Source organism: Rhinolophus sinicus, linkage group LG09 (assembly GCF_036562045.2).
Source record: "Rhinolophus sinicus isolate RSC01 linkage group LG09, ASM3656204v1, whole genome shotgun sequence".
NCBI classification, from domain to species: domain Eukaryota; kingdom Metazoa; phylum Chordata; class Mammalia; order Chiroptera; family Rhinolophidae; genus Rhinolophus; species Rhinolophus sinicus.
Genome location: NC_133758.1, coordinates 68,499,397 through 68,514,626, shown reverse-complemented (window position 1 = coordinate 68,514,626; position 15,230 = coordinate 68,499,397). Strand labels below are relative to the sequence as shown.

The following is a 15,230-nucleotide window of genomic DNA, read 5'->3' as shown; positions in this document are numbered from 1 at the left end:
CACCTGCTGCTTGTGGGTCTCCTGATCTGCTCACTTGTTAGAGACAAACAAGAAACGAGAGGCAGAACTGACAATGGTACACACTCCACCTCTTCTACAAGCTTCCTTCTTTTCATTTTTTGATTTAAAGGTCTATTTAAAATGCTGCGGCTAACGCTCTAAACATAGTCACTGTAAATGATTTTTTTTCTCCTTTCCTCCTTCCCTCAAAATTGTGCCCAAGTCGTCACCTATGCCAGTAAGCAGACAGGTTCAGTGGCGTAGCTTAGAAAGGCGAGAAAGAGATAGGGAGCTCCGCTGCTCCCAGGCACCTGTCCTTTAGTCTCCAGCATCCTACAGGGGACACAAATGACCTTTCTGTATCAAAGTTTAGTTAAGGTGTTGCAGGGAGTTTGAGATCCAACCTGTATAGTGGTTAAAGTGATCTGGAGTCAGACATAGGTTGGAATCCTGGTTCTGCCACTTCCATCTGTCTGACCTTGAGCAAATGTCTTATATCCTGAGTCTCCCTTTCCTTGGGTGTGAGATGTGGATAATATGACCATAGCACCTTTGAGTGGCTACAGAATTAAATAACACATAAAAAGCTTAGCACATGTAAGGACTCAGTAAGTGTATTAGCTTTACTGTTACTGTTGTCATTGTTATTTTTGTCTTCATTAGCAGAGTAGTAAGAAAAGCCAGGGATTGAGACCAGGTCAACCTGCTATGTTTTAGATCCAGCATTAACTCTAATTTGAGCAGCAGCAAGTTCACAGTAGAACAATTTGAAGTGGAGCAAACTGTGGTCCTATTGTGTTGTAGATTCTCTCCACTGTAATGCTCGATTTAAGGTCTAACCACGTGGTCATCAGTCAGTCCATCATTTCCTCCCTTAGGCTCTAGCATATCACCTGAACTTTACACGGAGGATGCAAAGAGAAAAGAAACAACAGCAGATATGGTTTCTGATCATAAGGAGCCCCAAAGACTTATCAACCCAGGAGTTAATTCTGGATCAGAGATACATCCATCAAAGTTAAAAAAGAATCTTACTAACAAAACAAAGTTTGCACAGATTCACACGCTCTGGCCAAGTCTTATTGTCAGACTTGACCAAGAATATGTTCGATGAGCTCAGTTTCCTTTAATTATTTTATACTTCTCTGGTGCACACAATCTAGTCTCATAAAAGACAACTAACCACTAACAAAAATAGAAATTTAATCTCAACAAACAAGTTCAGCTTAATTGACCAAAAAACCCCACACCCTGCACGGTGGCAATAGGCACCTTCAGGAAAAATGTTCTGTGGGCTAATGAGCCATGATGACCCCCTGGGAGCCAGGAGGTGCTGACATCGAGAAGGACTGTCTTTCTCTAGGGCTCAGAAGCACAAATAGTTTGGTTCCTCCTCAACTCGAGGTAACCTAGAGATGGATAAAATAAAAAGAACAATTGCAGAACACCCTGGAACCTCATTAATGAGGCTCCCATGTGTAGCACTGCTGGGCTCGGCTGCTCTTGGTCCACAACCAATACTGGCATCTGCATGTGCACAGAAGGAATGGAGGTGCCAGCCTCCAGGAGTGAGTTGCTGTCACTCATTTATTTTGCGGCTCAGCCTCTCTGCTTTAGCTCACAGTTCATTAAATTCTACTGCATCACCATCAACATGCAAAATAGCTACTTGGGCACTGAAAAATATAATCAGAAAAGGGAATAAAAAGCCCTCTCTGAGAAAAAGGAAAAAAATATGAATCCTCTCTTGTCTATTGAATGACATCTAGATTCGTTGGTTCTAATGCTTTTTTTTTTTTTTTTTTTTTTTTTTAACTAGAGTGCCATCCAAGGATTAGCTCTATCTGATGGATGGGGTATAGGACTGTATGTGTCTCTGAAGGGTGAGCACGAAATGTGGCTGAAAAGTTCTGAGGATCTGTGTATATGGACGTATTATTTCTTGGTTTTTGCCCTTAATTTTGAGGTGGGAAGGACTGTAATTTATGGATTTCTGTAAGATATCATGTTCTACGCTTTGCATGTGCCTGTGATGGGGAAATCATCGTGATGACCACCAGCTCTGTGGAAGCTGAAATAGTAAACTTGCTATATGTGATTCCACAGAAGTTATTTCTGAGCTTAGTGTGCATGTGGACACACATACATTTTAACCTGGAGAAAATTTTAAATATAGGAAAGCACAGAATACGTATATGACAAATGGAGGGGTTATATTTTACAGCAGTGGTTTTCAGCTGGGGGTGATTTTGTCCCCTAGGGGACACTGGCAAAGCCTGGAGACAGTTTTGGTTGTCATGACTGGGGTGGGGGTCTGCTACTGGCATCTAGTGGGCAGAGGCCAGGGAAGCTGTTCAATATCCGACAGTGCATAGGGCAGCCCCAGAATCGAGAATTATCCAGCCCAAATGTTAATAGTGCTGCTGCTGAGAAACCCTGCTTTATAGTAGTTCATTATGTAATTATATTAGGAGATAAGAACAGAAAAAAATCATACTCCTTTCATTTAGGCAAATCATACAACTTCATAAATGTTCAACCCAATTACAAAACTGCAACTTGGGTTCACCTATTATTTTTCTCTTTAATTCTAACATTCCCAATTGATTAAAAATATACTACTACTAAAAGTCATAAAAATACTTTTCTTTTGCAGGTACCATGCACTTGTTTTGAGCTTTTATACATGCCTGCGTGCAGAGACAGGATTCCCCTCCCCTAATAAACACACATGCACATATCTGCACGCACACACACGAATGTGCACGCACCACACACACAGAAGATTCTTTTTGGAAGAAATGGCAACAACACTCTCTGGGCTGAGGTTAGGACCCGCCACAGCACTGAGATAACAGGAAGAGTCCCGCGTAGCATTCTCCCACTCCCCAGTAATCACAACTGAAAGCCCTTTGGACAAGGTTTCATTATAGTAATTGTCTGTAGCTCCTCACTTGGTTAATGATAGCTTAACTTTTTTTTAACGCCAACTTTGTTCTACTACTGTGCTAAGTACATTCAATTTGTGAGTTCCTTTAACATCACAACAACCTTATGAGATAAACTACTATCCCCATTTTAAGAATACGGAAACCGAAGCACAGAGAGGCAAAGCAACCTGCCCAAGGTCACACAGCTAATAAGTTGTGGAGCTGGAAGAGAGGCTATTCCCAACCACAAGGCTCTCACAGTGCATCAGTTACAATGTGGGATGGACAGCTGAGAGGGACAGGGGGCCTGCTGAGTGGGATCAAGACTCTCAAGGTAGGACTTTTTGTTTCCCCCTTTCTTCAGCCATCCCTAAATAACCTCATCAACTCACCTAAGGGACTTTAGAAACAAACCAACCCCTTCAAATGCTAGATCTCCAGGGAGGAGGTTTTTACAAAGTACCTAAAGGGCTCTTGCACAGACTTAGGAGACAGACCCCAAGGTGACCAACACAGGTGGCGGGACACAGAAGTTGGCTTCCAGAGGGCCTTCATGCTATGCTGAGTCCAAGGTCTCCCGCACTTTTTACGCCTGGGACACCAGCTTGGGGCGCAAGTCAGAAGCATCAGGAATGTGCCAGTCCTGGGAGAGGTATGACCCCTGTAGGCAAGGTGGCCAAGGCCGGATGGACTTTGGCAGGGACCCCAGAGAGATCCTGGGAGCTTCAAGGCAGTTTCCAAAGGAGCTGATGTTGGGGCCTAATGTCCATGTAAACCATAGTTAGAAAGCCAGATCCTCAGGACTCCTGGCAACGGGATCATTTTTAAGCCGACAATTCTTGCCTCCACGAGTGTGGGAAGCAGAAGATGAATCACAGGCCACAGTCCGTACGCTGAGCTCAGTGTGCACGTCCCGAGATGGGGCAAGAAAGGAAGACAGGAAGCGCTTGATTGAATTGGTTTTCCCATTTTTCATAAGAAACATTCAACTTAATAAAAAATAGCCACACTTTATTGACAATAATAGCTACTCTTTGTTTCCTTACCGTGTGCCAGGAAACTACTTTATCTCTGTTTCTCCTACTAACTCCGCAAAGTAAGAATGATCACCTTCCTTTCAAAGGAAAATGAGGCTCACAAAGGTCAATTAGCCCAAGGTCACACAGCTAGCAAACGTTAGTGAAGAGTCTAACCTGGGTCTGTTTGACTCCGAAATTCATGATTCTTCTACAATGGCTTTTTCACCAACCTCAAAAGTACCCAGAACCAACTGCCTAAATACACACACACACACACACACACACACACACACACACATTTTAAACCTAAACAAGTGGGACACCAAGATCTCCAGTGCTGCCATGTACCTATCTCTCTGTATGTGCATGACCTTTAAAATCTGGGAGCCAAATCACTGGCGCTGAGAATGAGCAAGTTTCTAAGAGAACACATAGTCCAGTGCTCTGTCATCCAACAAGGTGGTAAGTCCAGGGTCTCAGGGCTGAGCAGAGGCTGAGCTGGGATTTGGCCCCCGGGCAGTGTCCCCTGACTGCACCACAGCTCTGCTGCTCAGGACCATTCTGAGTGCTGGCAATAGGATGGAAAAGGGCCATTCCTGGTTTTGAAAGGATCCTAGAAGCTGCTAGATGGGCTGAGACAGTCCACAGAGAGCTGAAGTGCAAAGCAAAAGATGGGAAGTGGCACAGGAAAACAGAGTTCTATGGTTATTAAGAGGGGTGAATCAAATCCAGCTGCAGCAAAGAGGAAAGATACCAAGGACAAGTGGGGAGGAAACGAGGCCACGCTCTGGTATATTTGCAGGACAGTCCCTCCCACCAGTAATTTTGCACCAACAACCCCACGAGGAAGGTAGGGTACCCATTTTACAGGCAAGATGGAGAGACAGGAGACGGCCTGCCCACACAGTTAATGGGGAGTCATGTGAATTGCTCTGCCTACCTCCAAAGCCCATGTTCCCTCTACTACAACAACCTTCAAATACTGTTCTGTGGAACCTGGCAGGTTGGGGAGTCAGGAGCAGGCCAGGTAGGTGGGGCTCAAGCCAGGCTGCAGCCCTGCTGGCTCTGCTTCGCATACATATTTACAGGTTGGAATTCTACATGAGATTCCATTGGGGAAAAAGCTCTGCTGCTAAGAAAACTGAGTTTGAAGCCCTATACTATGTACAATGTGCTACCTGGCAGGTGAAAGCCAAGCCCGGGAGTCTGTCCGTGCAGAGAGGCAGTGACTATCAAGCAGGCTAAGCACACACTTTTCTCACCTTGGAGAGATGCTGCTTGTGTTCAAAATCAGGCTCCCCACCTGCCTAGCCTTGAGACCTTGGGCACGTCGTCCCTAAGCCTTAGCTTCCTCTAGCTCAAAATGCGGATCATACTGGTGCTACTTTGTAGGGCTGTTGAGAGGATTATGCGCCGAAAGACATGGAAAGCACTTAGCACTGTTCCTGGCACTTTAGCACAATGGCATTCTTATTAACTTGTTGAAAATAGCAAGGCTAGTCATGGGAGGTACAACAGCAAAAAAAAAAGAAAAAAGAAATATCATGAAACGATAGGAAGAATTCTTAGGGAAACTAAGAAATCCTCACTGCCCCTGAAGAGTTGCTATGTTTCTTAGCTCTGCCTTGCATTCTCCTGGCCGTGACAAATACCTGCCGTGAATCAATGGGACACACACCTGAAAGATAAGTGTCCTCACTGCTGCTGTCAGCTGGTTCAGCAAGAAGCTCAGTGGAGACTGGGCTTCGGGTGATGAGCTCAGTAACCCAAACCCCCAAACTAATTTACTGCTACGCTCAGAGCAGATGCCACAAAACCCTTGGCTCTCCCCCTAAGCTCAATTTGGCTCTTGCCCTGAAAGGCCTAGGATGGAGGGAGGCATGTGTATCAGCCAAGTCAAACCCTAGAGGCCTCCCTCACTGGCTAGATGGGATTGTATATGGGGCAGAACTCTGCAGGGCACAGTGGGGTCCCAGAACCCTCTCAGGTTCCTTCCACTGAAGACTCTGTCAGTTAAGTTCCCAGTGAAGGTTTTAATGGCTTACGGGATTTTTATCTGCCTCATTCGCTGCTGTATTCCAGCGCCCAGAACATGACATGTAAATGAATGCATGACATGTGAATGAATGAATGAATGCATTCAGGGTGATCTAGCCTTTGTGTCTTCATGAGACCAACAGAAGCAACTGACCAGAGAGCTTCCGTGGTCATTCACCCACCAACTAGTTGTGTGGACCTTCTCGCTACTGCTCTGCTCTAGAACCCCCCACCTGCCACCTCAGCTGGCAGCACCACCACCTGGCCTTACAGTTTTCCTTTGGGAGAGATGTGACCTTTTCTCTCTTCCCATGAAAGGGAGAGTCATTTGCTCCACAGCACTGAGCAAGAAGGCTATCTCATGCCTGCACACGACTTCTTCCTCTCATGCTCACTCTGCCAGATGTGAAAATGCTAGAGCTAGAAGCGTCCACGGAAGTCACTCCTCACGGAAGAGATAAGAAAACCAAAGCCTTGAGACATTAAGCAAGCAGCCCAAGGTCAGAGAGCTGGCTGCACTTTTAGGGGCCTCTCTGCCTGTGTAGGTCAGAAAGTCATGGAAAGTGCCTCTAAAGCCGGGATATTCTTTCTACATACTGTAAACACAAGTTATACCTATAGTACATACACAGATACAAAGTTTATATATGTATATAGATGTGTATAATCACATATCCAAATATTCATAAATGATACTAAGATATATGAAAACCACAGCTATCCTTTGGTATCACGGGGGTTAGTTCCAGGACCCCCTGCAGATACCAAAATCCACAGATTCTCAAGCCCCTGTGTGACATGGAGTAGAACAATGCATACAGTTGGCCCTCAGCACCCGCAGATTGCTGTTTTCCATCTGCTGTTGGTTGAATCCACAGATTCGAAACCCATGGCTACGAAAGGCTGACTGTACAGTTATTGAAAAAAAGAACGCACTTATAAGTGGACCCATATAGTTCAAACCTGTGTTGTTCAAGTGCCAACTATAGTATTCTATAGTCCCAAATACATTTACTGAAGAGCTTAGGTAAGCTCAACTCCCTTTACTTTATACTTATTATAATAGAATAGTCATAACTGAAGGGGTAGAGGAAATCAGAAATTCTGAGTGTGAGAAAGAAGAAACATGTAGTTTGCAAAAGCATATTCAATATTATAATTGCTTTCATTTTTTAAAGCACAGTATTTAATGTGCTTTGAAATTTAACAGTAAAGGATTTAGATTTTATGTTCATCAAAAAGGAGTATGGCTTAAATAAAAAGATTGGGAAATACTGTTCTGGAAGTCATAGTATATTACAGCATTGGAAATCGTCTGGTCCAACGCCCCCTTTAAAGATAAGGAAACTTCCACCAAGAGAGGTTAAATAACTTTCTATCTCAGGTGAATAGCTATTTATTCATTCCTGAGGGGAGCAGCCAGTGTGGACTTTATCTATTCTATGTTCATGGTACGTGCATTGAAGGGGAGCCCAGGGTTTGCTGTTGACCAGCTGAAGGGAATTTATTACACCAAGGATATAAAAATACAGAAGGAAAACAAGTTTCCAAACAAACCTGGAGGATTCCTGGAAGAAGATAAGCTGAATCTGAGGCTTTATATACATGGCATTTCCTCGGGGAGCCCCTCAAAGGCCCCCACACGGGGCTGCCCTTGGCTCCCACCCCTCCTTTGTGTAGATCTGGGGAGACAGCCTGTCTGGCCCTTTCTTTCAGGAGAATACAATGTCAGGCTGCAGGAGGGATTCCTCAAGCTACGGCTCTCCCCTCCCTTTTGTCACCTGTGGAGGCCACCGAAAGGTTGGGTGGATGGTTTCAGTCTAGTCCCATCTACCTAAACAAGCCGCAGGCTTTTTTTCTCATTGGTTCTGACAGGACCAAGCATTTCAGCACAAGGACTACAGCTCCTAAAATAGTTAGCCTGTGAGCAGAGGCAGAGCTCCAGGAAGAATGTGCCCACCACCTTGGGCTAAGACAGACACAGGGCCAGACTCCGTCTGGGAGCCAAAGGGGAGGTGATATGCTCCGAGCGGCGGCTGCAAATGTGTCGCCGGGTGCAGGAGTCCACTTACCGCAGTGCGACTGGAAAACCTGTGGCTTGACGACCTGATTACAGGCACTGCACACTACGAGATAGAAGTCGTCATGTGCTGGATAATGGCCAAATAAGTGCATATCTGTGGGGGAAATGAAAACAGGTGTTTTTGAAAAAGCAATTAAGTCTCAGAAGGTGTATAGTTTCCTCTTGGAATTTCCTCAAGGACAGTTTTTCAAACAAGACACACAGAAAGGCAATAATCTTCACTAAAGGGAATGTGGTTTGTCATAACGCAGTTCCCCAACTCACAGAAGCAACTGCCTCAGAGAATCCCTCCTCACTTCATCCTTGGAAATGGGTTGCTGCTACTGCTGGTTTAGCTGGTGGTCAGGGGGCTGCCTGAGTCGCATTCGCTGGGGAACCAGCCTGTCCTGAGAGAGCGCAAGTGATAGCGGTGACCACATGAGGCACAAGTTATTTTAGGGTGGGGTGGCTCCCCCAAACCTATTCCGACTTAAGCAGAGGAGTGCGGAAGTGGAGTGAGGAAGTGAGGGGGCCTGGGGAGAGAAAGGAGTCATTCTGGCGTTAGCAGTTGCCTATGTTTTGCCATCACCTGAGGGAGACCCCAAGGCGAAAGGAAGCCTCAAAACAAGTGACTTGTTTGCTGCCATCATTATCCATTATTCATTTGACTAGTATTTACCAAGTGCCAAAGTGTGACAGGCACCATGCTAGGTGCCAGGATAACTGGTAAACAAGGACACGGGCCCTGCTCTCTTGGAGCTTATGATGACAGAAGAGGAAAACATTAAATAGATAATCAAGCAAGTCATTGTTTGGCTGAAATCGTGGTACTTGCTAAGGAGAGGTGCAGGGTATCATGAGAGCATGCAGACCTAACCTCATTTGAGGTGCTGGAGAGACTTCCCTGAGGTGGGGCTATTTCAGCTGCGACCTCAGGATAAGTGGGGGTTAGATAAACAAAGGGCCAAGGGACGCAAGTTCCAGGTCTGCCAAGGAAGGAGGTTCTGTGTGTCGGAGGAACCTCTTGGCTGGAATAGAAGAACAAGGGGAGAGACCAGAAGACGTAAGCTTTGTAGACCAAGCTAACAATTTTTAACGTGATTTTAAGAACAATGGGAAACTACTGAAGGTTTTTATACAAAGAAATGACAGGCTCAGACATATACTGTTAAAAGATCAGGTATGTGGCTTAAGAGACATGAACGCCTATGTCCACACAAAAACGTGTACATGCGTGTTGACAGCAGCATTACTCATAACAGCCAAAAGTGGAAATAACCCAGATATCCATCAACTGGTGAATGGAAAAACAAAATTTGGCATAACCAGGCAATGGAAACTATTCTGCCATGAAAAGGAATGAAGGACTAATATCTATTACAATGTGGATGAACCTTGAAAACATTATGCTATGTGAAAGGAGCAAGACGCAAAAGGCCTCATATTGTATGATTCCATTTATATGAAATGTCCAGAACAGGCAAAGCTGTTATAGAGAGAAAAATTAGATTAGTGTTTCCCTTGGGCTGGGGGGAGCTTGGAGGGAATCGGGGAGTGACTACTAAAAAGTAAAGGGGTTCTTTCTGGGGCGATAACAATGTTCTAAGATTGATGGTAGTGATGGTTGCCCAGTGCTGTGAATATACTACAAAACACTGAGTTGTAAATTTTAAATGGGTGAATTGTACAGTCTGTGAATAAAAGGGGTCAAAAAACAAAAAAGACATCAGTTCTGAGGAAACCGGTGGTCACTTCTCCGTGTGCACCACCAGGCAGAGGCAGAGTCTGGCGGCACCTGGGCTGGCTCTTCTGGGCCACTGGCTCTACCGTGACTTCAGCTCTGAGAGCAGGGTGCTTATAACCACTGACAGAGGTGATGGAGGAATTAAGACAGTGTATGCATGAAAATGTTTTCTGTCACAACCCCCTGAACTTCTTCTCCCCAACCCTCTAAGCCCTCATTTTCTAGACTCGACCTGTGTGTTTAACGACAACCACCAAACACACAATGGTTCCCCCAGCTGCAGTGCTGGGCCACAGGGAAGAGCTGACTTCCTCGTGACATGGGATGGCTCATTTATAACAAAACAAATGCTTTAACGGAGGTACCGAGGGCTCTGTGTTCTCTACCCAGAGCAGCCCTGCTTCTTCGAGGGAAGTGGATCAATGTCTTTGTCATATGCAAGGAGCTGAGACCACCACTGCCCTGGAGGAGGTGTGTGACTGGAAAGGTGAGACTGACTCCCACTACAGGGTCCTCCTCAAGTTTCTGGGGCATGAGGACACCACTCACCCCCACAGCGAGTGATGGGGCAGGGCCAGGCCAACTGAATTTCTAATTTGTCGGTGGCACCGCCTGTTATTTATTTCCCCTCTCTAGGACTTGCCTCTGTTTCCACTTCTGACCCAGACTTGTTACTGGAGGGGAGCATTATTAGTCAGTGCAGGGTGGGCAGGGAGGCCGGTGGAAAGAGAGGCTGAGAGAGAAGCCAGCCGTGACAAGAGTCCTGAAGCATGAGGAGGCCCATGCTGGGCCCGCCCAATGTGTCAGGGCCCTCGGCTCACAGCCTCACAGCATGGAGACGACGCCTCTCGCTCCTTAACTGCTGATACCACTCCTATTTTACTTTTTAGTTACAGGTTATTTTTAGAATATACATTCTTTTTAAAAATAAAAGTGATCCATGTTCTTTGAAGGTACATTTGAAAAATACAGAAAAGCCAGAAAAAAACTTAAAAACAAAAATCACTGGCAATCTTTATTAACACTTTGCATCTCATTTAGATTTAGTCACATTTTATACCCAGGAACATGTGAAACCAGGAGTTAGCAAGGGCTAAGACATTTATGCAACAAGCATTTACTTGCCTTACATCCTTCTGCGCTAGATCAAGTTATAAAGGAATAAAAGAAATTCATTAATAAAAAAAATCAAACATTAACAAAAATTTCTTGAGCATCTATGTACTTTGTGCCAGAAGCTGGAAGCTGAAACCAGGCTGTGTAGGGTGTGGGAATGTGTGTCTGCACCTTTGTCGTACACGCCTGATGACCTTGGAGACCTTGGAGTCAGGACTCCATTTAATGTTCCACTACTTCTGTATTCCTTCAGAAATCTGTAGAGCCTCCACCTCCCTCACTCCCTCATATACACACAGACCTCCTGTGTCACGAGTTGAAGGTAAAGGTTAGGCTAGTCAGAGACTGGCCACCTGGGGGTGTATTCTGCTGCAGGCCCTTTACTCCTCTGGGACTTTTCTTGATTTCCTCTAGGGAAGTTTTAACTTTGCCTGTCTCTGCTTAGAGTATGTCTCCTGTGGAAATTGAGAGGACCTGCTTGCCTGCTTGATTTTTAACTTGGTGGGTTGACCTTAGAGTCTCCTCTGCAGGCTGCCCAGGTTCTTAGAGCCTGGCAGATGGGGAGCAAGACAGGCCTTGGCTGCTTGGAAGGCCACCACTTCATGTGGCTGAGCAGTCAGGTCAGCCTGCTGTTTGCTCAGGGATGGAGGAAGGAGAGGGAGAACTGAAAACCAGTATGTCCAGCATAATGCTAGGTATTCTATTAATTCTCTCTCTCTCTGTTTACCACCCAAATAAAACATTCAGTGCACAGTTAAAATAAAAACGGTGTGTTGAGGTGGGCTTGTACCAGCTTGTGAGAGCCAGTGGTGCACACCTCTTCCAAGTCTCTTCAAAGCTATCATGGTGGTAGCTTGAAATCAGCCATCTGGGAGTATTTACACCATGGAAATGGCCAAACACTACGAATCAGGTCTTTTCTTTTGGTGAGCTGGTTGTGAAACATTTACCAGTGCACCACTGAATAAAGAGGAGAAAAAAGGGGAAAGTGAAACCACCTGTAACAACATCACCTAGGGATAACCTCTGCTAACATATTAATATATATCCTTCTACATGGTTATATGATAACAGTATCTTAGTTAATCCTCAAAATTAACCTACAAAGTTGCCATCATCAACCCTTTCTAGGCAAGGAAACAAAGGTAAAGTAATTTGTTTGAGACCCCATGGCAGTGATTTGCAAAATGGGATGAGCTCCCAGCACACTGACTCTAAAGCCAGTGCTGCCTCCTCACAAAAGGCTGCTTCCTTCATAATAGAGCAGGATCCCATTTCACAGGTGAAGAAACCAGTTTGGAAGGGTTGCCTGGATGACTAACAGGCTGTCCCAAGGTTCCAAGGTAGCTGTTGGCATGAGCACAGGCCTGGTGGTCAGCAGGGGTTTAGAGCACAGTGCGCACTGCTGTGCAATCTCAGGGAAGGTGCCCAACCGTCCTGAGGGTCAGTTTCCTCACCTATGAAATGGGGCTAACAGTTCCTGCCTCATGGGGTTGCTGGGATGGCTCATAAAAGCCGCCTGGCCTTATATTTTCTCCCACAAGGGATTTGGGGAGAGTGTGGAGAAAGCTTTAAACAAGGTCATCTCCTCTATTTTTCAGAACGAACTAGTTCTCTCTCCAGTGGGAGAGGCCTGGCTCCAGGCAACACGTTCTTTGACTCTCCCTCACGACCATTCCCAGAAGACCTCCTGGGAAGCCTGGGGGTCCCTCTGACCTGCCGAATTTCCTGTGAGTGCATGTGCACATTTGTGCTCATGTACGGACAGATGAGGGCCGAGCGCTGTCGGGAGGGCTCTCCTCTAGGCTGTGGCTGGATTCCAAGAAAACGTGCACAAAGATGATGAGACTTTGCCCAGTTTCAAAAACAGCGTTCATCCATCTCCCAAACAAAGTCAAACCTGCCTGGTTTGCCCCATTTTGTCCCTACAAATGGATCAACTGTAGGTCAGATAGAGGGCTGGCAGCACCCATGGCATTATCACAGAGGTGGCCTCGGTCTTCCTCCTGGTCCTGGGAAGGGAGGGCGTGCGCTCCACTAGCTCCATTTTGCAGGTGGGGGAAACAGAGGCATACTTGCTTGTAGGTCAGTATTTTTTGGTTTTTGACCCCAAGCCACTATACACATATACATACATATCTGTCTATGCATCCACCCACCCACCCATCCACCCATCCATTTATCCATTTACCACCTATCACTCAAACATGTATGTTACACTCTGATTCTGTTCTATTCATTTCTTTGTTTTACTCTATTTCATTAAAAAATGCTCATTGGACATTTTAACGGGTCACAACGCAAATTTTGAAAAACGTTCTTTAAGGCAATCCGGTGAGTCAGAGGCTGAGATGAGCCTGGGAGTTAACTGGGCATTTACAAGGATCTGAGGTGGTCTGCAGTGGTCACCTGGGAGTCTGAAGCCATAAACTGAATCATTATTGCCAATCATATGCTAAAGCCTGCAGTACCAGCTTGTAGGAGCTGACTGTATCCTTTCCTAACTGCATTGAGTGAGGCATGTTGGTAGCCAGACTCAGCCAAGGCGTTTAGTATTTAGACCCTGCCATGCAACATTCACCATAACGCAGGGCTGCTTCTCAGAGACCTGGTGATTAAAATACCTACCAACACACCACTGACTGCACCTACTATGGAATCACTCTTCCCTGGGTCAATTTCCCTAGTTATAAAAATGGAGAAAATTATATTCATTGTCTACCATACTGGGATGCAGAAAAGCTTTTGTGAACTTGGGAGGAAATCATATATTAACATAAAATTATAGTTATGGTATTGATTATCAACGTCAGAACTTATGCACAAGAGAGCCAGGTAAACATGTCGATCACCTTCTGTGTCAGATGAACACAAAAATGCTACAATTTGTCCATGGTCTGGTGGCGAGAAGCGTGGTGGGGGGAGTGGGGGTGGAGAATTAAGTTACTGGAATTTTTTCCAATGTCTGTCAACTTAATGCTTACTCGTTAAGGGTTATTAATGGAGATTTATCACAGATTAGGCTCACAGTATTACACTAATGCTGCTTATAAGTTTATCACACATAAGCTATTATCAGTGCCCTTGTTTAAAGCAGGCAGTCCTTCACTGCTCTTTCGTAATTTCTGGTAAAATTCTCATTTGTGGCACAGTCAATTGTCAGTAGCATTCATGGTATCAACTTAGTCTGGCAAACTCGGTCTGCTTCCGGATAGCAGCTGAGGTTCCTGTGGCTTTCATCTAGTTCTCACAGCTTCACCTCCCCGAACACACCCCCAAACTCTACGCTCATTCCTCTCCTCTCCCAGATGGCAGAGGAGGGAGGTAGGGGACAGGGCTCAGCTGTGATGGAAGGAGAGACAAAATTTAGGGCAAGAGAATGGTTTCTATGAAAGTGGAATAACAGAGTTCCTGTGTAGTTGGTTAACTGTTTCTTAAGTCAATACTGAAAAAGAAATTGACAAATGGGAGTAGCATTTTATTTAAGATAAACAGCTTTGTGATGGGAACACTTTCGACAAAATCGTGTGTTCACTTTTTGAAAATGCCCAGTTATGAAAAAGGTAAGGTAGCATCCTCAATTCACTATATATATTTTTTAATAAAACATACATTCCCCCAACTCTATCTTGAAAATATTCAAATCCACAGAAAGGTTCAAAGAATGGTAAAATGAACAGCTATATATCCTTTACCTAAATTCACCAATTAGAAACATTTGCCACATTTGTTTAATTGCTAGCAGTGTGTATGTGAATATAGTTTTAATATTACATGTGCATGAATATAGTTTTACATTTATATATATACTATACATAGTAAATATTTAAAAAATATATAGCTATATTTCTCTGAAGTATTTGAAAACGTTTCAGATACCATGATGCTTTCCATATGCATCTCCTTAGGAAGAAGGACATTTTCCTCTGGAACTATATAATATCATGATACTATATAGTATTTTGATACATAAAACTAACAGAAATACCATACCTTAATTCACTATTTGTATAGGACTGGTTTCTAAAATGGGAAGACAGTTGGTTTTGTGGATTCAGGATCAAACTAGACATGTGCACTTTTGAATTTGCCCCTGAATGTCTTCCAAAGCTTGCGACTTTGACATTATGAAGCTACAACTGGTGAGAGTTCAAAAGATGAAAAACTTAAGAAAGAGTGAGTAAGGATTGATTCCTTCCTTTTGCAAGTGGGAATGCCAAGTAAAGCACAGGCTGCAAGAGAAGCTTCAAGAAGCAGGCCTGCTTTGAAGGCAGTGAACAGCTTATCAGCAGTTGGTGATAGCTACGCTTGCTACAGAAAAC

At 44.7% G+C, this 15,230-nt stretch overlaps 1 protein-coding gene across 9 annotated transcripts in view; it reads right to left on the bottom strand.

The window, feature by feature from the left end:
* The window catches only part of ATXN7L1 (ataxin 7 like 1), a 216,532-nt gene that overhangs the window by 131,273 nt on the left and 70,029 nt on the right, over positions 1 to 15,230 (bottom strand). For 8 of the 9 annotated variants that reach the window (XR_002138484.2, XM_019745368.2, XM_019745369.2 and 5 more), the window contains one exon: positions 8,059 to 8,163. The exons of the other annotated variant lie outside the window; for it this stretch is intronic. Coding sequence is in view for 7 of the 8 variants with exons in the window: in XM_019745368.2 (XP_019600927.2) it covers positions 8,059 to 8,163 (105 nt within the window). In the remaining variant the exon portion in view is untranslated. The remainder of the gene's footprint in view (positions 1 to 8,058; positions 8,164 to 15,230) is intronic. 9 annotated transcript variants of the gene reach the window in all.